Source organism: Cottoperca gobio, chromosome 7 (assembly GCF_900634415.1).
Source record: "Cottoperca gobio chromosome 7, fCotGob3.1, whole genome shotgun sequence".
Lineage (NCBI taxonomy): Eukaryota > Metazoa > Chordata > Actinopteri > Perciformes > Bovichtidae > Cottoperca > Cottoperca gobio.
This window is the reverse complement of record NC_041361.1, coordinates 5,311,694-5,336,809: the sequence shown is the minus strand read 5'-3', so window position 1 is coordinate 5,336,809 and position 25,116 is coordinate 5,311,694. Positions and strand designations below refer to the sequence as shown.

Here is a 25,116-nt window from a genome sequence, read left to right as displayed (position 1 = left end):
AAGGTGAATCCGAAACAAGGTTGCCACGCCATAGAAGTTGCGTGTAGGTTGGTTAACAGCTGTAAGAAAAGAAGATCACACACACACACTCCACACAAACACACAGAGACACAGTCCACCTCTCACTACCTCCACTAGGTTCTGCAATTGAGCAAAGCAGAAAGTGGAAGGGAGGTAAAAATGAGTGGCTGTTCATCCCTTTGAATTCCAGGAGCGACTGTAGTTGAAGTCTTTTCTGTGTTTTCTCCCGTCATAGCTCGCCTGGGGCTGCAGGGACCTTTATTTCAAAGGGCGGCAGAGAGCCCTAATTGCTTCACGACCCTCCTTGAGCTGCGTGATGCGTTCACTCTGAACATGGATGTCTCACAGAGAGAAATTAAGAGGCAGTGGCAGGGAACATTGCCCATGACCACTTTTAAAGAAAAGCCAGATGCACGCATGCAAAGAGCAATGCACTGATACACAGACAAAGACTCTGCTCTATGAGGTGTGAGCAGAGAAGTCTTTAGAGCCTGACTGCACCAGTATGAGTACCAGATAGAGCTTAAGCACGCTACACAACACTAACAGTCAAACAGCAAGCACAACTCAGCAAAGACTCAAGTTTACCATGTCTTCTAATGCGTCATATTATGAGGGACGCATTTCTAAAATCTCATCTTTGTTACACAGTGCACAATGAAACTGAAAGACCGCGCGGCACATTATTCCGATCGACTCGCGCTGCTCAGATACTGCATAAACCCTGGTTTAATCAAAACTAATTGTCGAGATTATGAGGACTTGTGTATGTTAATGCCTCAACAAACACCAGAACTGGAACATGTATTGTCCCTTAGGAGGGTTTACACATTTTCCTCTGCTATTAGTGCATGTTAAGCTGCGAGTCAGCTGAAGACAAATATGATAATAGCGAGTGGATTAAAATTAGCACTTCCTCATAAAAAGTCATCTGGCTTTATTCATGACTGCCAACATCAAATTCTGGGTAAAAGTTAGGACTCAGAAATTTGCATGAGCATGTTATTAGCTCTGAATAATTAAGACATGTTGACGTGTTATGAGCTAATTGGTGGTTCGCTTCGGAATAAATTCAGCACTCTCTGGTCTGCACTATGGAGACACTGGCATGTTGACAATTACCTATGCACTTGCAATCTGCACTATAGCTAAAACTTAATACTGCAGCCACTTCCCTTTTGAAAACTCCCATCTAAACAGATAAGAACAGCATAATTAATAATGAAAGCTTTCCTTTGCCCTGGAATTCTATTCCCCCAATAGGATTTCTATTAATGTTGATTGACCCTGGCTCACTCAGTGCCACTCTGGCACAGCTCACTGCTACCCTTGTGCCTTCTTAGGTGCCAGTGCAGGTTAGCTGATACATGAATAATTCCCAGTGGACATTAACAGTAAGAAGTAGGGCAGAGGATTCAGTAGCGTTCTCCTCTTCCCACCCTCGCTCTCAATCCCCTCATCAGCAGGCTGTTAATATTTAATTATACAAGCTTCATTTCATACTCTCCAGCTGAAACTGTGAGGTGGAGATGGAGGTGCAGCAGACCACTGTGAGGGAAAGTGATGAAATAGAACACTGGGGGTTATGAGGGTTGATCGAGGATACAAGAAAGAAGAGAGGGAAAGAAGTAGAGCGTGGGGGAGTAAGATGCAAGTGCCATCATGCCTGCAAGTTTAATCAGGCACGCCAATTTTATTTTTATATGTGTGGTGTTGGAATCCCTATTCACACATCAGATACCATGGACGTTGTGTCGTTATCTGAAAGCGTACGCATTTCGTCCATAAACACTTTAATTACGTTACATTTCATCAACATAAGAATAACTTTTTGGAATCTGCTAAATATTTTTCATGGTTTCTATTTCCCATATGATACAAAGCATATATCGTTTCATGCCAATGCAATATCACATGTAAAAAAATAATAAAAAAATATAATTTTTATCTTCCCTTCTCTATATGAAGGCATTTCAAACTGCTGGTGCTTGTGTTGCCCGCTGAATTAACTTTAAAACTTTTTTGTAAAGTTCAAACTATTAACTACAGATAACTCAGTGTCAGAGCAGAAAGTTTCTAATCTTTGAACCATAATTAACTCTAATAACCGGGGATAACTGGATCTACGGCTTCCTAAAATGTTTCTCGCTTTATATTTGCCTTTTTCTCCAGCAGATAAGTGCTAGGGCTTTTCACATCACGCATTATCTGACAGAGGAAAGGACTTTAATGATACAAACAGACAAATTAGGCTGCTGTGCACATTAGGATTCCTCTCTTGTCTTCCTCCACACTCAGTTTACATTTTAAACATGACCAATTTAGACTAGAGATCTCCTGTCATGGTTCCACACGCTAATGAAGAGTAGGTTAAAAGGCGCTGCTAAAAACTTTTCAGCAATGTGGAGGTGACATGTGCAGTTTTAGCAGAATTATTCAAGAAATATGGAACTCGCATGTAGAGTATTTAATGTTGAAAACCCGTCCTAATATTAGACCTTGGGGCTATTTCCTTTTTAACAAATCTTGTAGGAGTGAGATCTTGCAGATGAAGTGGTAGAGCATTAATAATTTATGTCCGAGCCTTTTTATAGAGCACAGCCCTCGAGATTCATAATGCTATTCACATTAGGTCTTCGAAAAAAGTTTAAGTTTTAATAAATAGGTATTAAAACTTTAACTGATATTAATAGCACCAATTAAAGGGCATGCTGTGGAGTTATGCATCATGTCTGTACCAGCAGAGTGGAAAACCCACTCGGCAGAACCTCCCTTGGCTTTCACTTACTTTCTCTTTCTCTCAGTCTCCTTTATCTCACTTCATCATTGTCTCCTTCCCAAATAAAGAGATGGTTTACAGAAATGACACTCCATTGTAGGGATTGTGTAGAGACATTAACATCTGTGCAAACCTTTCATGGCCATCATAAATTGTAAGAATTGTTCACTCTGCTGTAAATGCTTCAGACGCAGCATTTTACTCCACCTCATCATTCCATAATCAATTCACTGAACATTACTACTACAAGATGAGAGCGCCTGACCATCCGTGGTTGTGATTGATGAGCAATTTTACTCGTCTCCCACATCATCGTTTCTTCTCATGTGCCAGGTCAAATGGTGTATGTTAGTGAGCCAATAGTCATTCATTTCAGTTTATGAAGTGGAACCTGTGCTGAATGGTCATGCCATTAAAATACATTAGCATGCACGTCTTTGCTACAGGTACCAAGCGCATGCATGTCGGGCTCTTTTAACCAAGGCTCTATTTCACGGGTGACGGAAAGAGCCTGCATGCATGTTACTGCGGTTCGTCTCCACTGGCTCTCCAGTACAAGTGTAGCTGGCCTTTCGCCATGGCTAGCTATAGCAGCACTAGAGGGCCTATCTGTGTTTCTTTTCTCTCTCTCTCTCGTTTTCCTTGCTCTGATGCACTACTGTGCCCGCGGAGATATGGTGGAAAGGAGACGGGAGAGTGTGTTTCTTTGGATTCTGCACTTCTGTGCACGGGACTATACTTTTGAGGTTGACTTAAATAATGGGCCACTTGTGTTTTAATTTGTGTAAAGGATTTATCCCGCTGCTTGGTGTAATGCTAAAGTCTTGTGAGCTGATCAGTACGAGCAGTCAGAGAGAAATGAGATAGAAGGTTGGGAAATGAAGACGGGGAGAGAGAGGGAGAGAGAGGGAGAGGGAGAGAGAGAGAGAGAGAGAGAGAGAGGGGGAAGAACGAGAAGCTCAAAGAGAGAGCAAGGTTCTGCTTCTTTGCTCTGGTGATTCCAGATGAAATTGATTCTCATACCCCTAGAGATCTCCCACTGTCCCCTTTCTCCCCTTCGTCCCGCCTCTATTACATACCTGTCCAGGGGATGAATGATCTACACATTACCCATGAGTACCGCTGACCGGTACACGCATCAGCGACTTCGAGTGCTAAGGGACCTCACGGACACGCTGAAGAGACAGGAGAGGCACGGGAGAGGAGATGGCAAAGGATAGATATTCGAAAGAGGAACGATCAAAGCTGTTGATGGAGATGAACACGGGAGAGAAGAAGCGAAAGCGAGTGAGGGGGGAAACCACCAAAGTGACAGCAGAGAAAAAGAGTGCAGGTGTGATTAGGGCAGCAGATGGAGATGTGCAGGTGAAGGCGAAAGGGATAATAGAGGCAATGAGTTAGAGTATTAAGTGGAAGGCGAGGGAATGAAGAATGAGGTGAAGAAATGAAGATCAGATGGAGAATGAGGTTTAGGGAGCGGGTGTGTAAAGGACGTTAGGCTTCTCCAAATAGCTTGGAGGGAGGCAATCAGGGTTTGAGAAGGCTGTGCCTGTAGTTTCAACCCTGTAGTTCACCATGCTCTCCTGGGGGATAGGTGTCACTTGTGTGGAGAAAGAGAGCAGCCACTTTAATGAATGGAGCTCTTTATCTGAGCCTGAGCGGTGAGTTATTGCCTACTGAGTAGACACTATGGAGCGGGCTCTATTTCCACAGTACTGATCCCCAGGGCAGGGGGGAGAGCAAGAGAGAGAGAGAGAGAGGGGAGGGACGGGGGGTGAGAACGGAAGAGTTCATATTTGGTTCCTTATTTTGTAACAGGGTATGACATCTCTGGCTCCATGCTATAACAAATCCCCGAAGCATGGTCGAGCATCACTGATGAGAGCAGCATTAGTGTGGAAGGCTGCAAGAAAACACAATAATAACACCCACTGGGAACGCCTCAGACTGTGTTGAATCTCTGCTACTTCTAGTAGGGAGATGGGATTGTTTCAAAGCATTCAAGCAAACATCCTCATTGCACTGTAAAACTTCTCTTTTTAAAATCATGACGTTTTTGTCGGTCTAATGAAAAAAGGTTAGAAAAGAGAGTTTGGACCAAAGTAGGACATCATTTCACTCCTATGAACACTGGGAGCAAATTATATCTGAATTAATGAATTAACTATTAGATTAAAACTTTACAGCTTTACAGATTCACAGCAGAGGACTGAACGCATTTCAGTAATTTTCTTTATTAAGTTTCTAATAGACTGACCTGACCTTCTGCTAGTGTATGCTGCAACCCAGCCTCTTGTGACTGGGAAGACAATGATCATAATAATTACAATAATAATCTGTATGTATAAAAGCCCATTAATGCAAGTAGATGCAATGTGCTTTACAGATGATAAAAACTCAAACAAAAGAAAAACACAGATTCAAAAAGTGTAAGCTATGAATTCATCAACACCCCTGAACCTGTAATTGTCTCAGAGTCTCCCTGCACTGCCTGTCTGCAGGCACGGCAGAGCTGATGGAGGAGGATGGAGCCAGTTTAAACCCTCTGTTCTGCAGCTCCGCAGGCACTGAGAGCAGCCCGGCTCCCCCAACGCTGCCTGATGGCTTTAATTGGTCTCCTCTGGCGAGGAGCAAGATACAGGAATCCCTACCCACTAATGGAGTGAGCTGCAACAGGAGTGACAACTCTCATACGCTTGAGTGTGCACATACATGTTCACTCACACAGACACACACACACACACACACACACACACAGGCGAGTATGTGCACGCTCACCTGTGTGTACATACACACACTCACTACACACAGTTACAAGCATGTACAAAGTAAGCATTTAATCCACCTGGGAACCACCCCACCAACACTTTCTATCTCCCTCCTCTCTGCATTCAGACATAAATCCATATGCCTGGAAACCTGCCATAAAATCTCATCCTATGTGAATATGTGAGCTGCTCCCTCTGGCTGTTTGATTTCTACCTGTTAGAAGGTAGTGTTCAGGGACTATTTTTCACATCCAAGGAGGGGTTAAAGAAAAAGAATGAGTGCCACACATACCTATAAACTATAAACTATTTCACCTTTCCTTGTTTTGTGTTTATATCGAGGACGGTAAATCTCAGGTTCAACTCAACATGAAATCACATCTGCGGGACTGATAAGCTACAACAGATGTGGGGAGGAGAGAAAAATAGTATCACGCAAGAGCTAATATGTAACATTCTTGTCATCACTAATAACTTGAGAACATCCGGCGTGTGCTGTCTTATAAATCAGATCAGAAATGTTAGGTTGCAAAGTTTAAAAAAAGAAAGATGAAAAAACTTTTTTCCCCCACTGTTGTCTCTCTGGGGAACGATTATAGATGTTATTATTCTCCCGGACAGATGCTGTTTGTACTGAGCAGACCATCTCTTGAGCTTTGCAAGATAACAGTAAGAGAGAGAAAAAGAGAGAAATATACAGACAGACAAACTGACTGTAATACCACTATTAGAAGTACAGTCCATGAACCACCTCTTTATCTAATGAGCATTAGACAGACAGAGACCACTCCCTGTCTTGTATTGCTCACGTGGGAATTGCGGTGCTGAGCACGGAGAATTGCTAAAAGCAACATAAACATCCCGCACTGCCAGCAACTCCCCGTAGCCTCACAGACATCACAGACAGACCTTGGAAAAGTACATGAAAGACAAACAGGAAAGAAATGGCTCAGGGTAATCGGATGGGGAAGTCAATGTGCAAATGATATCAGAAAAATTAAAATGAACGCTACAGTGGGAACGTGATCTCCTTTAGCATTTAAACTGCGTGTATTTACAGGCTGAAGGAGGGCGCAGGTCTCCGATGTGTCTGAAGTGCACAGAAACAAAACTGACAGAGAAGATCAATCCACAAAACTCAACACATCCAAGCACCAGCTGTCACTCTAATTGCCTCCCTATACTGTCATCTTTAGCATCAATGTCATGTTAATTCTGCACCAGGTAACACTGGTTATGGGTCCGCAAACATTCCACTTCTTTTAATGAGCTTCGCATTTCCATACAGAGCGCAGTAGTGGCCCTCTGTACTGTATGTGCAGTTAACGTTGTGTACAGTACTTGTGCCATTATGGCATTGTGCCAATCTAGATTCTTAATGGGCTAAGCAGTGTTTACTTTTCAAAGGCTTCAACATGAATTATTGATGGCTGAGAGCTGATTTGTGCTCGGAATTAGCCTAGAATAATCCATCTGGGCCTATCTTGCTTCCTGGGTGCCATGTCTCTCTCTGGGGTAAACAGGCTGACTGGAAACTGAGGTAGCGTTGCACAGTAATTTGTTATCCTAAATCCTGCTCAGTGTAAAATGGTTACTTAAAGTGGCACAAGAATCTAACCTTAAGGAGGACAGGCCATGTGAGCACGGGGAGATGACCAAAGGGCTTTAGTTGTTTAGTTTGAACCACAAGACATGCAAGGATAAATTAATAACTTAACAGTTCATTTGAATTAATCCTTGATCTAAGATCATACAGTAGTATTGTACTAATCAAATTTATTTTTAATCCGAGTAATCCCTGATTCCATCAAGGCATCAGGGGAGCATGGCAACCTGGTGATCATCCTCTCCCCTCACCCTTATCCCCTTGTTCGCTCATTACGATTCTTCTTTCTCCTCTTTCTAAATCTTTAACCATTTAATGTTGTGTTCCCTGCCAGGCAACAGTTTCTGCTCCTGGTCATGAGATCGGTTTATTCACCGCGGTTGCCTTCTGCTACCCCGACGATGCTCTCTAAACGAGAACGCCTCCGGAGCTTTTCTTTGTTCGGTTTCAAAGCAGGGAGGGAACCCTGGGAATTCTACGATGAAGGGAATGCGAGGCCTGAATACCTGATGCAGAGGATACACCTCACATAGTGATACTACATTATCCCCTCTTCGCTCATCTCTCTCGCTCCCTACTAGAACAACATCTTATTACACGAGCCTGGAGGGAAGACGGCAGTGACATAATGACTTGCTTTAAAAGTGTCCGTGCATTGGAATGCACTGTAAAACACATCATCTACAGAATGCACTGCGAGCGTGTGAATTGTAAAAACGAAACAAAAAACATTGAATAGTTATCAGAGGAAGTTTGAACGATGCTGGAGGAGAGCTGAAGGAAGACACGGCTTCTACTTTTCAGAATTTCTTCCCACTGCGCTTGTGTGAGTGATGCCAATTTGTCCAGACCCCGATTCATTTTCTTGGCCCTCTTTGGTGTCAGAAAAACGAATAGGCTTTGCATCTGAAGTTTGGTAATAAACTCTTGGATTAGATCCATCCCTCAGACAGAAATGCCTGAGCAAAGAATAAAGACCCGTTTCCTCAGCAGTCTGTCAGAAGGCAACTGGCTCTGCATTCTTTCCTGTTTGTGGGTTTTCAACTATTCAACTTACTTATTAAGTTTTTTGGCATGAGAATACCCATCTGCCATAACTGTGATGACATGCTTTTGAGCAGTGGACGAGGTTTGAGAGCACAGAACTGAAGAGTCTGCTTAATTAGTGTGACTGGTGGAGTCAGGAGATGTGTTTATCTCATTATAGCCATAATAGAAATCTATAGCTGTGGTTACACGCAAAAAAAGAAGAAAAGTAAAAAAGCTAAACTATTCCAAAGTAAAAATCTAACTTGTCTAATTGTTGATGTTTATGTGGCTCTGGGTTTATAGCCAATGGTAGAGGTGTGGGAAGTGTCATGTTTCACTGGTGTATATTGTGATTCTCAGCATCTTTTTCTCAGGCTTCTCAGGTGTCCATGTCCTGAGCGGAGATGGATGTTTTCTGTCTTCCACACTCTGATGGTCCCTCCCCTGTTGGTATCCCTCTGTTTCACCCTGCTGAGATAATCCAAGCTGGCCAAATCCTTCTGCCGAGCAGGCCCACATAGGAGCTCTCCTGCTGGGTGCAATATGCCACCCGCTTCCCTGGCAATGCCAGCCCCGTAGGGTTTCATGCCCAACTGTGGCGTCTTGTCAGTAAACAGACAGAGATGTATGAATCATATAAGTGATTCGGAGTAGGTAGTCCTGTGACAATGACATGTTGAATTATGACAAAGAGTTATTTGGCTCCATGGGATTACAGCGGCTGTGTTCCCGGGTGACGCCACACTGCAACCACACGCTAATCTTCCAGATACCTGCCACACACCATCAGATACAGAGCTGATGCACCTTTTAAAAAAAGGGAACCGCTCTACCAAAGAGAGAACAGTTATGATAAGCTGCGGTCTTTCTCTACAAAGTCAATTACACTTAGCCTGTATGGATGGCCTGAAAACTCCATCCACCAGTGCAATCAGCGTTGCACCCTGCTGAGCAGACCACAGAATATCAAATTAAGTTCATCCGTCAAGGGAACAGACTGCTCTCATATCTAATTGGCAGTTGAGGCTTAAGAACAGGATCCCATCCATCTATCTAAGAAAGAGTGGTGATCAGTTTACTTCCGTCTCCATTATTTTTGTTATACTCGATTCGGCTTTTATCTGCTCTCTGTCTGTCTTTGCCTGAGAAATGTTTCACTGGCCAGACAGCCTTAATGAGTCTAAGATGTGGGTCTGCTGAGGCTCTCGTTGTGTGTTTTGTCTTTATCTTTATCTTTATCGCTGGCAAACACTCAATTGGACATGTTGCAGGGTTTAGGCTGGCAAACAAAACGCATTATCAGCCTCTTGTGAGCAATAACTAAGAGCCTTTCATATTGTTGCAGAAAATAAATACTTTCTGCTTCAAGCGCAGGTGACACCATGTCTTTTCTCAGCAGTCTTGTCAAAGAGATTTTCTATTATGTTCATTTGGGGGGGGTCCGCCTTGATCCTACAGTGTCTTCAGCTGTAATTTAAAACCCATGTATCACGGACCTTATTAGTAGGCCTGAGGGAGTCAATAGAGAAGATCATGTGTATAACGACCCCTCTCTCCGGCAGAGTACACACAGCTGAATTAAAGTAAAAAAAAAAAAGAAAGAAAAGAAATGTCAAAGTAATCATGGTTCTCGTCGTGGGGATCCAGAGTGGCATGAGCAGGACGCAGCAGAAAACAAACCGTGCATGCTTGCACATACTCATTCAGTCATTACTGCCACATAGGAAGCCCAAAAACTACTTCTGTTACTGCAGTACACACAGGGGCTTTGGGCAGTTTGACTGTTTTCAAGAAGAAAACGTGGGAGTAAGTTGATGGTAGTTCAAATACATTCAATTAGATTACAATGGCAGTGTTTTCTTTGTGTAGGCAGGCTTGGACAGCCAAAGCATCATTGTTAGAAGGAATTACATTTTTTAATTCAATTTAAACTAGCTCGGTGATAGTATTTCCTGTGCGGCAGCGCTACAGCAACCAGCTGATTATCCCACCTACACTGAGGCGTTTACTATTCGCAGTGGAAAAACAAAATAGAGAAAAGCACCTGCTACCCAAAGTGAGTCTAGTCGAGCAGAGCTGTTTGTACTGACGTGCCTGAGATACATGCTAACACCACAATGACATATGTTCATAATGACAATGCTAACTTGCTGATGTGCAGCAGGTATAATGTTCATCGTGTTCACCAACTTAGCTTAGCATGCTAATTGTAGCTAATAAGCACTAAACACAGAGTCAAGCTGAGGCTGATGGGAATGCCACGAGTTATGCAGGTTTTTGGTCATTAACCAAAATATTGGGAACAAAATGAAACTGCTGAAGGTACAAGAGGTACAATAACAAAAGTTATTACAATGAGACATGAATTTGCAACCCAATATCCATGGCAATTCATCGTCAAGGTATTTCACTTCAAACTAAAAATGTCAACCTGCTGTTGGGGATCAAAAGCTAAGGGAGCACCAAAGTCATCTGGATACATCGTCTAGGAACCATGAATGTCCACAGTGTTGTGCTAATTCATCCAGGAGATGTTGAGCTCCTTCACCGTAGATATCTGAGCTAAATTTCATGGTAATACATCCAATAGTTTTCAAAACCTTACTGTCCTTACATAATGTCAACCTGCTAGTGGTGCTAATAGAAAAGTCAGGGGGTCAACGAAGTCTGTCGGCTTCACATCGCAACCCATCCAATAGCTATGAAGATATTTCACTCTTGTGAAAGTGGTGGTCTCTCAAACCGACTGACTGACATCACGCCGCAAGCCTGGCTTAAGATCAAAACGTGAACTGTGTATTAAAGAAATGTTATGAATAAGAAGAATACTGTTTGTGACTATTTTCAACCTTTGATGTAGAAAGAGTGGAGAATGACATCCTCCCGTGTGCAGAAAAGCTTATGTTATTTTACTGCCAACACGTGCCAACTTTGGAAAACACATATTTGTGTTTCCTTTCCAAAACAACACATGAATGACGATGTATTCTAACACTTGGGAACACTTAGGAATCAAAGTAAATCAAAGCACCACCTGTATCACCATATGATAGATATATGAACAAATTGAACTAAAATTCACACTGCTATGAACGCAGATGTGTGAAAATAATTAAATCTGATATATATAATATAATATGTTATTATTTCATGTCTTCACAAGGCAAACGCAGGCATAAAACACTAAAATATATTCATTACATGTCTACTTTATAGAAGGATGAGGGCATCTGACACAGTTTAAAAAAGAGCTGTGGCTTAACAGTTAACACATCTTCATATTGCAATATATATAACATAACAGATCCCACCCCTTTATAAATACATTTGTTTGTAATACATGAAGTGATGAATAAATAATGAGAAACATATGTTTGCCTGTTATGCTTCTTTAAGGCAGGGAAATATGGATGTTAGTGGATTTTACAGTCTACAAAAAGATCAAATTGGCATAATGAGGTGCTTTGATAAATGTTGGTTGTGTAGGAACTATTACTGTAACTATAAATACGACACCCTGCTCACACAAATTGGGTGAAATGGTGTATTTTAAAATTAAAATGACTGAAATGGTTTTGAATCTTCTTCTTCTTCATTTGATCTCATTTCATGTAAGGCTTCGTCTGATGCTGTGTCAGTGCTGCGTTAACAGTGAGGTAACAATTTAACCAAACAGGACGAGCTAAATTAGATTAATAATTCCAACGCCTGTGAAGAACTTCAGAGGTTATGTTATGCTATGGCAGCTTTCAGATAATGACCACAACTTCCTGAGCACTGAACAGTCAGGACAAGATCAAGGGAGCATGAGGATGTTTTAATTGCAATACTCTTTTTTAATGAGCCCAGATAAGGTTTCTCACAGATCATTATTTACACCCCAGCTAGTAGTCAACGTAATGTTTATTATCGTGTCTTTGAACAACGCTGCAAACTCATCACCCTCTAGTGAGGCAATGGTGTCACAGAGGCCTTTTTGGAGCTGGATTTACGAGGCTGTTAATATCGGAGGAGATCACATGAGGATTACTGCCATGTGATTATCAGGTACCAATTTTGAGAATTAAGCTGTGGGCATTTTTAATTGCCATGTTAAATAGTGATGTGCTCTTTTAGAGTAAGGAAATAGACCAGTAGCTTAGTTTTTCCCCTTAGACTTTCTTTATTTTGGATAAAGATATATTTAACTCTTATTTGGACACAGACACACACACAGACACACACACAGACACACAGACACAGACACAGACACACACACAGACACAGACACACACACACAGACACAGACACAGACACACCCTCACTTCATAATAGCCAAGAGGAGCCAGTCATCCCATATCTCATAACAATGAACAATTACAACATTTGGATCAAAGATTAGACCACATGCAATCTTTAGGCTCAATCCTTGTTAAACTATATTTTAAAGTAGTTTCCCCAATTACTTTTAAGGAGGCTTTGCAAACCAAGAGATACACGAGAGCCTGGAAGCAGCAGCTGCACAGTGGCAGAAATGCACATACATATATTTTTTTTGGTCTTTAGATTCAACTGGAGCTAAACAGGTGATTTGACATGAAGGAGAGAAAGAGAGGAGGATACTGAACAGAATGTAATGAGGGAGAGAGCTGGAGATTTAGAGAGGAAGGGAGTAGAGAAAGAAAAACAAAGAGACGTTGTGCAGTTACCTTGTGTAGATGTAGGTTGACAGGTAAATTAGCATGTGTGGCTAATGGGGCAAAAAGTGGCCAAGCTCTCGTCGGCACCTTTTCATTCTGACATACAAGCAGCTTGTTGACCCAAGCCCTTATCTCGGTCACTCTGTTCCCCAGTTTTTAGCACTTAAACACACTCCCACTCTGACACACTTACTGAACCACACACACACACACACACACACACACACACACACACACACACACACACACCAGCGAAGGGTAACTCTATCTAATATGAATAATACGAAGAAGAAATAGAGATGAATCTTTAAATGTTCCAAAAAGGTTTAGAGATGTTGGCCCTTTGATTGATCTTCTATCAGGCTTTTTTAGCGGAATTGGAAAGCAGAGAAACATCATGATCACAGCATGCATCTTGAATAGAGTGTGGAGTTGTTTACAATCTGCTCATCAAGGTGAGGGCTGACTCTCACGCATGCAGCTTACTTTTTTCTGCACCTTCCTGCATATGACAGGAATCAATTGCCAGATTGCTCGTTCTCTAAATCTCTGTCATTCGTTTGTTCTTCCAATCACTTTGCGGTGTATACCCCTTGATGCCATGTTTGAGTCATAAATCAACACCATGGCAAAGTAGGGTGATTGAGAGTGTATGTGTGCACGCACACACTCTACGTGCCTGCGTAGCGAGTACGTGCACATGCATAAATGTTTGTGGATCTGGGTAAGAGAGACCACAGTTGGGTATTACCACATATCAGTGTGCCTGTCTTCTCTGAGCGGGTGTCTGAATGTTTCATCTAATCATTAAACGCTGACAGGCTTCACAGAGTAGCGCCACTGATCCCTGTCAGAGGAATACGGGGCCTGACTTCATTAGCCCTGTTAGTACTAAGCTGCTTTACCCTCACTCACGCCTGGCTTAACCTGCACAGTGATAAATGCTAAGAGATAGGTAAAGGGAAAGAGGGGTGAAACAAAAGAAAAGCAGGGACAAAGGCATTTAAAGAGAGAGGCAAAAGTGCCAAAGTCAGGTACAGAGGATGAGGACGTGAGAGGCGGGAGGGGAATGGGAGGGCACAGAGCGTGTGAACCTGGAGTTTTCAGAGGCAGATGAGGGGGATAAAGCTCAAAGTGTTGTTTGAACTGAGAGGGATTTACAAATGCAAAAATTAGCAAAACAATCAATTAACTTGTGTTGCAATTAATCAATTATTACGCTGGCACATTGAAAGCCAAAGTGCTTAACTGAGATTCCATCGTGAGGCTCCGACGTGTTGAAGAATTAGCATTGACCTCTGTGCACACATATGCATCCACACTCATGCACAAGCTTATTCATGCTTGTGCATATGCATCTAAGCACATAAAGATATGCGCACACATCTTTGTTCTCAGCGTATTTCTCCAGTACATTCGTCTGGTTTCCCTCCTACCAGGACCCCCCTCCCCTCTCAACACTCAGTCTTTTTCTCCTGCCAGCAGAGGTTTTTGGCTGGCTTAAGTACGCCCACAGGCCCCTCAGGGACAGCCCATGACGGATGGCACTGCGTGCGACTCCGATTCGATTCAGCCCATTTGATAAATTTATTGCTGGCATTTTGAAAATGAAATTAGAGGGACGTCTCCTGGAGACTGTTTTTCCAGCACAGGTGCCATAAATATACTTCATTTGGCAGAGGAGAGGGAGGAGGAGTGTAAGGGGGTGGAGAGGTGTTGGATAAAGGATGTCATGGCAAGGGGGGCGGATAGTGGGGATGTTCCAAAAGTAGAGAACTAAAGAATAAGGTCACATTATAATGAGGTCCTGTATTAATCATGATATTGGTGATGAACAAGAGTAAAGGTTATACAACCACAGCCTGAAAACTACCTCCGCCTAACACTATGTTCTGGCCTTCAGTTTACCGCGTGAACTGCAGCATTGCACTTATTTAACAGATGGGAGGCCCACATCTCTCATGTTGAATATTATCACTTTGAGACTGTGGGAGAATTTCTCCATATTTCATGCTCAGGCACACACAAAAACACACACATATGCACACGCACTTGCAAGCCAGTCTTTTAAGAGATGTGTGCACACAAACGCATGCTTTATGTACACAATATTTTCACCAAGGCCCCATGGCTCTTCGGCACCGATAGCGCTGTCACGGCTGCATAGCCATCTATAACTCACAGTGTATGAATGAAAACGCAGAGCTATTTTTCCTCATGGCATTCTCATTGTGTGGGATTGAGAGACAGTGAATGTTTTTTTCTTGATGCTTCTGACTAAACGCATTTGAATTGGACATATTGGCTGGCCAAGAAAAGAAAGACATACAGACACACAAACGTAGACATGGACACGTAGCGGCTGAAAAGAAGTGAGCATTCATTCACTGTCAGGGTTGTGTGTCCTTATTTATCTCCCTCTCATTCAGAAACGTGTGCCAGTGCGGATGTGGAGGGATGATGTACACCACGCCAGCTTCTTCTCCCCTTCAACATTTATCAGAGAGTGAGGCTCGGGCAACCCACATCACTTACCTTTATAGGCCCACCTGACAGCATCGTACACCTCATAGTCATCACATGCACAGGCCTCACAACAGTGTGTGTGTGTGTGTGTGTGAGGGCACACTAAGTGTAACCTGTCACACAGATGTACTATATCAATGCCTCTTGCACAGTATCTACAATCGGCTTCAACAGAGCTGAAGCTTTGTAAGGTGAACAATGTTGCCCTGTTCACAAACACTCCTGCTGTTTAGGTTTTTCAAATATACATGTTGTGCACATTATATCAGATCCAGGTGACAATGAAAATATTTTCACCTGCGTTCTGTTCTGCTCGGGTATGAGCTCGCACAAAACAAAACCTAAGTTCTTTATAAGCACAGCAGGGAATCAAAGAAAGTTTCAACAAAGTCAGCAGGGAGTCCTGAGTGATTGTCTGCCCCTGCTTTGCAATCACAGAGCGCCACACACACACACACACACACACACACACACACACACACACACACACACACACACACACACACACACCTACTGTATCTCTACTATGAAGAGTAGAGGGCTGAGACTGCTCGGTGCATACACCTGCAGGGCTGTCACTCAGAACAAGACCCCTGCAGCTGTTTAGGCAGTTTGACTGTGTGGCCCCATCATGTAACAAAATCAAAAACAGCCTACAGGTACATTCCTACAAACATCTCCCCCTCCTACATATCCCGTCTCTCCCTGAAGATCCACTATGCAAAACAATCACCTCCCCCAACCTCACATTAACATACACATGGAAGTGTGGAGGAGTCTAAACAGAACTGTGATTAGTCTTAACATAAGACAGAAAGCAATGCAAAACACAGACTGTGGGCTCCATATCATTGCAGGATAGCAGGATAATTTAGTCTAGGTGTCAGTGGGTGTGAGTGAATGACTTTGTAATCAAACAGATTGTTTTGCAGCAGAAACGTTGAATGACTCAATTTCAAATCAACATCAACAACACCATGAAATGTTTTTCATCTCATTAGCAACGAAAAACGCGAGAACGCACACGGAAACACGGAGAAACACAGCCGCATGCCACCCATCTGAAAACACATGGAGATCCACAGGTGACTGATTGAGTGCTGTCTTACCTTTTTGTGATGACACTGTGGTATCTGTAGATAAAAGAGAGGAGACACAGGGGAATGTGTTAGATGACAGTCACGGAGGTGATTTGCTGGGAGCGGAACACCCAAGAGGATGAACAGAGATGGGGGTGGGGGCTCTCTCATCTCAGATCTGCAAAGAATATCCACTTTACCATACTCATGCACACTTAGGTGGTCCTGAATATGCAAACACACACAGGGAGACATAGGTGTGTATACACAGCAGCTTTTTTTCCACTCCACAAGGACAGACCAGGTGGAGAAAAAAAGCATCCAAACACATTGAACAGAGGCCTCAAGTAGAAAGATGAGAGTCTCCAGACCCCTGGAAACCCTTGATCTCTTACACAATTCATCCTGAGTGAGCTTTCGAATAAGTAAAAAGAATGCCTTTGAGGTGCAGCGAGACAGAGCAAATCAAATCCTTTCAGTAAGCATTTTAGGTTCTTACTCAGAGCCCACTGGAGACCCTCCTGGCCCACAAGGCGTGGATCAAAACATGGGCTGCTTTGAGGGAAGGATGTACTGCAACACCTTTTTTTTATACAACACTGAACATTTACAAAAGAAAACTTGTTTTTAGAGGCGTGTTTGTAAAAGGAGGAAAAGCAGGGCATTTTGCTTATTGTTCTCATAAAATATTTACCAGGACAGTGTTTGTAAGCTCCCAAGGTTTCATTTGTATTTGATAGACTTGTCAAACTTGCACGGATGCAACAATAAAGAAAAAACAAAGGATAAAAAAAAGCTTATTTTTTCTTAATAACTTTGTACTTTGTCAGCAGTTGAAATTCTTTAGAACATTTCTCCACTGGCCATGTGCCCAAAAAGCCCAAATGGCCACAGACATGGGAGGTGAATAATTGAATCCGGATGGATTTGTGGTGTGCTGGGCTGAAGAAGTGATAATCCAAAGCTCTGCCTAATTGCCAGAGTAAAGATGGCGCCCATTGTGGGGGTGGCTTCTGTGTTTATCAAGGCAGTGTGGCGTGGGATTGGGCTGAGCATTAGGGCTTTACACACTTTTGTTTTGTGAGGTGTTACAGTGGATTTGAGCAAATATTGGCCCTCTGGTTATTACATGGTCTGATTGTCTGCTATGCGACTGTCCATAAGCTCTGCATGTCTACCCTAATCTGAGAGGAGGCTTCAAATAATTAGTTAGTGAAGCACTCTCACAGTCCAGCGCAGTCAACCTTATCACTAAAAGCAAATCCTTGGTCCATTTTCTTCTCACTCCAAAGGCTTACAAACTCTCACCACTGTTTAAACCTTCAGGGCAGCTGTGTAGGCGATAAAATATTACCCAACATGTCTCAAGCACTGGTGCATATCCTACTCTTTCTGTTGTTTGTGACGTAAAAGAAAGAGTACAGTATGTCAAACAGAAATGTTCTAGAAGTGCTAGTAGACTTTCTTCAAAAGGTGTGAAAGTTGACTACTGTAGATGGTAGATCGGCCATTTCAGAAAAACACGGGCACAAAGACAAAAACACCAACTGCTTTGTCTGCAGTGATTACCACACCTGAATCTTACGTTTCTAGAGCTTTAAGCTTTAACATTAGTATACATGTCAAATAAATGGTGTATCTTTGGACAACTGTCTTAAACATTATCATTGCCTCAGTTATCATTGTGAACATTGTCTTTGTGCTGATCTGCTGAACATTCAAACTGTGTAGCTCGTCATTCGACAGTCCCAGTCCCAGTCATATGTTCAGAGTCTGTGCCAGACTATAATTGGAGAATTTACACCTTGTTTTACGTCTGTGATTTAAACATAATCAAAACTATTATGCAACGCTATGCAAAACCCATTGGAATTATCAATGTAGTTAGAGATAAAGAGCTTACAGGAAGTATAATTGACGCCAAACCTACAAGTCTGAGCGACTAAGACAGCAACAGAGACAGGTAACATGACAGGCTTCAGACAGGCATTTCATTTCCTCTAGCACCGCTCATGATTTAGTTGCACTTACAGAAAGATGTTTGCAGCAAAAAAAAGCTGCTGCACTAGTAATTTAGTAGCAGTTATTTTAAACTGTACTGTTGAGTATCACCTCATTTGTACACAGTACAATGGATACACAGTACATAACAATAAAGCTTTCCGGAAAAAAGCTGGAGACAACGTCATTTAATTGTGATATAATTATAATCTAACAAGGCATAATCTCATTTATGGATTAATTAATTGCCCCTACGCACAGAAAGCAGCAGGGGGCTACACCGTGCACACTGACATAATTTATCGGGGAGGGGAGAGTTTGAAAGAAAAGGTGGTAACATGCTCTCATTTAACATTGTTTTATTAATGATAAATAATGAACGTTTAGTGATAATGAATAATCAAAATAAAGCACTTCTTCCCGCCGCTGGGTCAGAGCAGAGACACCATGCTGATTGGTGTCAGCACACATAAATAACTTTGCTGTTTGGGGAGGTAATGAAAGCCTCCGTCATTGATTGCTGCTTTTCTTCCCAGCTATCGGTGGCTTACATGGATTTGGAAACTAATTTGCAGTGAATATGTGAGTTGTGTTTTGATGTGCCCGTACACCCTCAGCAATACTCCTGTGGGCTAGAGTATTAGGTAAAGTAGGCCGCACGTCGATACTGGTTTCCCACTGCGATGTATGGATGGAAGTCTAGTAAAGTTAAGACTGCCCAAAAGCATGCCCGAGGACACTAAAAGCTACATTTTGAAGACACGTTTACAAAAATCAGGTAATAAACATCTCCAAAGTGTTTCTCTTCACCTTTCAGAAATTTAGCCTCTCACTTTTGAAGATGATGAAAAAAGAGGTAGAGAAGAAGCAGAGCAATGGAGAGGAAGACTCTCAGACATGTACACTCGTACCATTATACTGTGATGTGATGTCTATAGTTTGAATGGATCATATTAGAGATGTTAATAGCCAATCCAGCATGGTTACAGAATATTCATGTTGACTTTATAACAATCTCTACCCATTAAAAGAAGCAGATATGGAAGTTTCTGTGCTTGAATTAGTGAAGGCTCAAAGTAATAACGCTACTGACTGACGTTCAGAGAGAATGGAGAAGAAGAAGGATCATAAATAAAAGAAATCAATGCTTGCACACATGGGGCAGTTAGCGACTACTAACTCTGCCACATGTTGACTGAGACATAACAGGGCTCAACACTGCCCCTGTGGTGCACATCAATTAGACACAAGCGTCACCCAGAAGGTTTCTGTTGACACATTAACAGTGCGAGTAAATCAGACATATAACTAATAACATGAACACTGTTTTTGTTGGCCCGTACAAAAAGAACACACCCGGCTCCAGCGCTGCTAACCTTGTTTTTCATTTGTTCTTGAGTGAAGATGGATCATATAATTCAGGGGACTCAGAAACTAGTACATTTAACTCCTCCATTGTGTGTATGTGTGTGTGTGTCCCCCCCCCCCCAGTGTGGTTCCTGTTGTTGCCATGGATATGCTAAGTGGCAATCTAGAAAATTTGAAGCAAAGTGCCAAACATCCTCTTTTTGCTTCCCACTTCAGCCAGCCCCAGCGGGAGGAAGCTTGTATGTGTAACACAGGAGGCAGCAGTCGTAACCATCGGCTACTTTAAGGAACCATTACAGCTTCCATCACCATCACATCACAAATTAATCTCAAGTTGCCAAACTGTGCAAAAAGTGCTAAATTGTAAGAGTTGACAAGCATGTTGTACCACAGATGATTGTAAGCATCAGTTTGTTGTCAGCACTTTTCTGCACAGTTTGGCACACTTTGTGCCATCTGTCATTTGTGAGAACTTGATATGCAAGGAAAGCTTCAACTTGATTGAGAATGCTTCCTCTCTTTTGTGACCAATGAGCTGGTTCTTTCTCCCCTCACAGCATGTCTAAATGAAGGATTGTTACACCTGCACAAGACTTGATTGAAGCCATAAACATTGTGTGATGATGAAAGTGAGAAAAACTCAGCTGAAGGTACATAGTTCCTAGATGTTGCCCTCCTCCCCTCGCTGTGTCTTTCAGCCATTCAACCACTGTCACAAACACGGCTACACTTGATGTGTGCACAGCTGGATCATTTTAAAATACACCAATGCTGTAGAGCGGCTCTTTCTTAGGGGTATATTGTATTGTTAATACTGTAAGATCTCAGAAAACTATCTGCGTTTCCCTTGATACCTAAACAGAGAATTTCAGATTGCTGCTTTGCATTTCTTAAGTTTATTCAGTTTCAGAGTTACTCGGATGCTCTCGGGTCATTAAACTCAGCACACAGAAAATAATGTGAACACAGAAAAAAAACATTGTGATAATTAGCAATTAAAATCCCACTAAAACCACAGTTTAAGAGACAGCATTGCTTAAAATCAACCCACGGCAGTCATTGACATCCTGTCATGCAGAAGGCCGGGCCAAAGTTGACTCCCGCCGGGCCTAAGCACCAGGATAATTTTTTAAATGTCTTTTAAAGATGTTTTTCAAACTAAAGTGTTATTAAAGTAGTGAAAAAAGGAAGGAACTCTGGTGCATAGGTTGGGCCCAACACCTGTACAGATGATGAGCAGCCAGGCCAGAAGTGAGACTGTAGATGCACATTGGCTCTCTGGTGTTGCAAATGTGTGCTCAGTGTACGCGAGTGTGAAATAATCCCCCACTGATCCTTAACATACACTATACATCCCAGACTGATTGAATTAGACTCATATTGGAAACCTGTCTTCTATTGACCCCTTAAAGTTGTGGCCTTCCAGCAGTCCGCTCTGGGAACAGTTTTAATTACAGCCAGAAATTGGGTTCGATTTTATCCCCATCATGAAGTGAGGAATCCTTACAGCTAATCATCGCTTCATCAACACAAATGAAAACCATATCATCACTGAAGGTGCTGCAGGTGTCTAACTATATCATTAGTGTGTGAGTGTGCATGCAAACAAACGTATGTATATTCACACATGTGGTTGCGTGTGAGCCGCGTATGGAATATAGTGTGCAGCAAAGTGTGCAGAGGAAACAAATGCGGCTGTCTTCAGTTCATTAACCACTATTGATATATCATCTCTGTAATGTAATTAGGATAAATTCCAACAGTGTAGCTTTTCCTCTCTTAATCACACTCACTGGACAGTGACAGCTCATCAGTTAAAGTCATGAACTAAAGCAGCTACCATTGACCTGGATGTTAATGATTTTATGAGGACCAAGTGATGGTAAATACATCATGTGAAATCATATATGATACAGTATGTTTCTAATTAAACATACTGAAGTGAACGTTGTTCCTAGATCAAGGCACATGGCGTGTGTTCAATGTCTGCATTGTGGTGCATTTCCTGGCTTTGTTGAGTGGCCAACTTCCTCTCCTGGGGATAAACTGAATGTCCATAGTGGATGTGGAGGTGGATTGTTCTCCACATGAGAGAAAAACAAGTCACAATCACTGTTTCTCTACCAGTGACAACAGGTTATTGGAGGAAACAGGAAGATGTCACATTTGAGCAGGAAGCTCCAAATTACAGTCCAGATGAAAAGACTCTGACAGCTAAAGTCCGTCGTCCAAGACAGATACAGACAGCTTGTCACTGCCTTTAATCATTCTCTCTAAACGTATGTGTTTAACCATCGATGGAAGAAAGTCTTCTGTAAATAGTGGATGGGAAAGTTTAGACCAGTTGACAACAGATGTCTAAAAATGAGCATCTTCAATTCAAAAGTATAAACCACAAGCAAATGCACTTAGTTGTGATTAACAGCTCGCAATAACAAGTTGTTTAAGTGCTACACAGAAGTACATAAGTATACTGTACTGACTCCGAGTACGGTTTTTGTATTGTGTCGTCTTCCCTGGTATGTAAAACACTTACATACCATGATTCATTAAACTAAGGTTTTCAAAGCACACGTCTGAGCTCCGTCCACAGAAGAAAAACAAGAAGACAGAACACAATCGTCGGTTTTTAATTAGCCGAGGGTAGCGCATGTTCATCTGCCGCGTAGTGCACGGGGAGAGCGGGGAGCTCTGCCTTCTTGCTCATTATGTACTAATGAGTTGTCTATTAATGAAAATGGAAAGCATTTATTTTGTGAGCACAAAGGGTTCAGCTGGATTAATTACTGCACTACAGCAACAAAATGAAAACAGAAAGTGCAGCATCACTCTTGTGTGGCACATTAGCCATTAACCAACTGTTATCAAGGCCTGGCGAATGGTGCTGCACGACACACAGCAGGAGCAGCCAGAAACCGTTCGTACAGGCCATTTAAACTTCATTTTGCCATCTTCTATTCTATATACTTTCTGTGATGCACTCAAACATCTTGTCAGTGTAGTATAAACACTTTGCTAGATCATAACAACTGGAACTCACCAGTTCCAGTTTTTCTTTGCAGAAAAAAAAAGAAGATTCAAAGCTAAATGTAACAATGAAAGAAATAGCAACCTAAAGAAAGCAAATATCTACATTAAAGAAATCTAGACAAACTGCTTCTTTGGAGAGATGTGGAGATACTTTTTTTTTGGAAAATGGCAGATCATGTGAGGCTAAGTGAGAAAGGGTGACACAGAGGGAGGGAGCAGGATTGGCTGAGCAGAACCTGCCTAATCAATAACCAATAAAGTCAGCTCTGTGATGATTTTGTTTTTTCTTCAAAGGGTGATCATTGTAATTAGCCGCTAATAGCTTGATTTCCCATTGGGCTCTCCTTGGAGAGCTCTGGTGTATGGGGGTGTGTGGGCTCTGGCAGCCTCAGCAGATGGTTCTTGATCAGATATTAGAGTCTGGGCAGCGAGGTCGTCTGGCCGCGAGAATTCGTCCCTGCCTGGGGGGATAACAGCCTCATCTGAACGTCCGGCTCCAGCTCTGGTTCCAGCGCCAGACGAAAAGCTCTGTGTCCCAGCCAGACTGCAGGGACATTGGAGCAGTGATAGGCTGCTCTCCTTAAGCCGTGTGACAATCTGGGCAAAGAAAACTCAGAAACATGCCGTCTGCTGTAGTTCATTTTCCTCCAGGAATTTGTTTCACCCTATTTGGATATACATGATTAGATGACAAATGCTTATGTAATTGCTACCGCTGCCTGTTCTCTCTTGTAACACAAATAAGAATCACACTGATAACCAAAATCCTACTTAGCTGGATTTGAAGAAAAGCTTTCCTTTCATTTCCATCACTCACCATCCCTGTTGTAGGAATGTCTGGAGGAAATACAAAATCCTTAAATACCAGGAATGCAGTTCTAAAAACATCTGCGACTTAAAACAATTGTGTTTCAAACAATGGGAGACAGAATAACAAGGAGGATCAGGTCTTTGTTATTAACATTGAATATTAATCTGAGGACATCAGATAAGATATGATAAGATAAATTCTACTTAGACAACTCCTAACCATCTATTGACATTCCTATCTTCCATGTTCTCGCTCCTTCCTCTTCTGTCCGTCTCTCCCTCCTACATCGACAGAGCCACAGAGGAAGCGGGGTGAGAATAAGTGCGACAATCCAAGCTTTATTTATCCTTTCCCCTGCGACAGTGGCAGTCTAAATGGCAGAGCTTCGGATATGACCTTCAGTTTGAGTGGTTCTCCATCAGTCATCACTGCCACCCACAGATCAGACAGTGGATGAGAAGTAGTGGCACCCTCCGTACTCCTCCCCCATCTACTCTCCCTTTTTAACCTCCCCCTCAGCTGTCCACAAGAGAATTCTTTTTCTCATTTTTATTTTCTTCCACTCCTTATTCTAACCTTGACCCATCTTTGATGCCTTCCTCTTCATCGCATTGTTTCCTTTCTGCATGATGTCTTTACAGGCATGTGGCACATGTGCTGGATTCTCAAGAGCATCGCTTGCAAATACTACACTTCAACACAAACAATATCTGCTGGAGTGAGAACAATGAAAGAGGTGACGGAGGGAAGTACATGATTACAACAATATAAGGAAACACTTTACCCATTTGGTCAAGGCCACTAAACAATGGTCTGATTATGTTACACTACAAAAAAAAACAACTTATCATTTGCCACGATGTGTTTGTTGGATCCTCTTTATTTCTGTGAATACGCCATGATGAGCAGCTAAACTTTGGCTCTTCTGATTACAGTATTCAACATGACACAGTAGAAAAGTGCCCATTAAATAAAACCCCAACGCAAAAACTCAAATCAAGGACATTGTTTGTGTGAAGAACATTAATGATGACTGTCCACTCTGCTTAATAACACATATTGTGCAGTTGACAATTTCTTAAAACACTTCTTATTATCCGGGAGGAAATACAATATTGGCATGCGTTTCAATAATCAGCACAAACACACACAAAGAAAGAAATATAAACAAAACAAAAAAAGCTTTCCACACAAACACACATAGTGACAGAAAGCTTCAATATCAAAGCAAAGATTGCAGAGAGAACAAAATGTTTTCATTTACTTTTGTTATTGTAGCGAGTGAGTGGTAGCCTAGAAAAGATGAAGACTCCTTCTTTTTATAACCTTGTTGTTTTATCAGAAGTTATTAAGGTCTTTTTTGTCTCTAACAGAAATACGATCATTTATATATATATATATATATATATATCATACATC

At 42.1% G+C, this 25,116-nt stretch overlaps 1 protein-coding gene across 1 annotated transcript in view; it reads right to left on the bottom strand.

The window, feature by feature from the left end:
* The window catches only part of LOC115011156 (cadherin-4-like), a 195,819-nt gene that overhangs the window by 95,273 nt on the left and 75,430 nt on the right, over window positions 1-25,116 (bottom strand). The window contains exon 3 of the mRNA XM_029436164.1: window positions 16,518-16,541. Within this exon, the coding sequence (XP_029292024.1) occupies window positions 16,518-16,541 (24 nt within the window). The remainder of the gene's footprint in view (window positions 1-16,517; window positions 16,542-25,116) is intronic.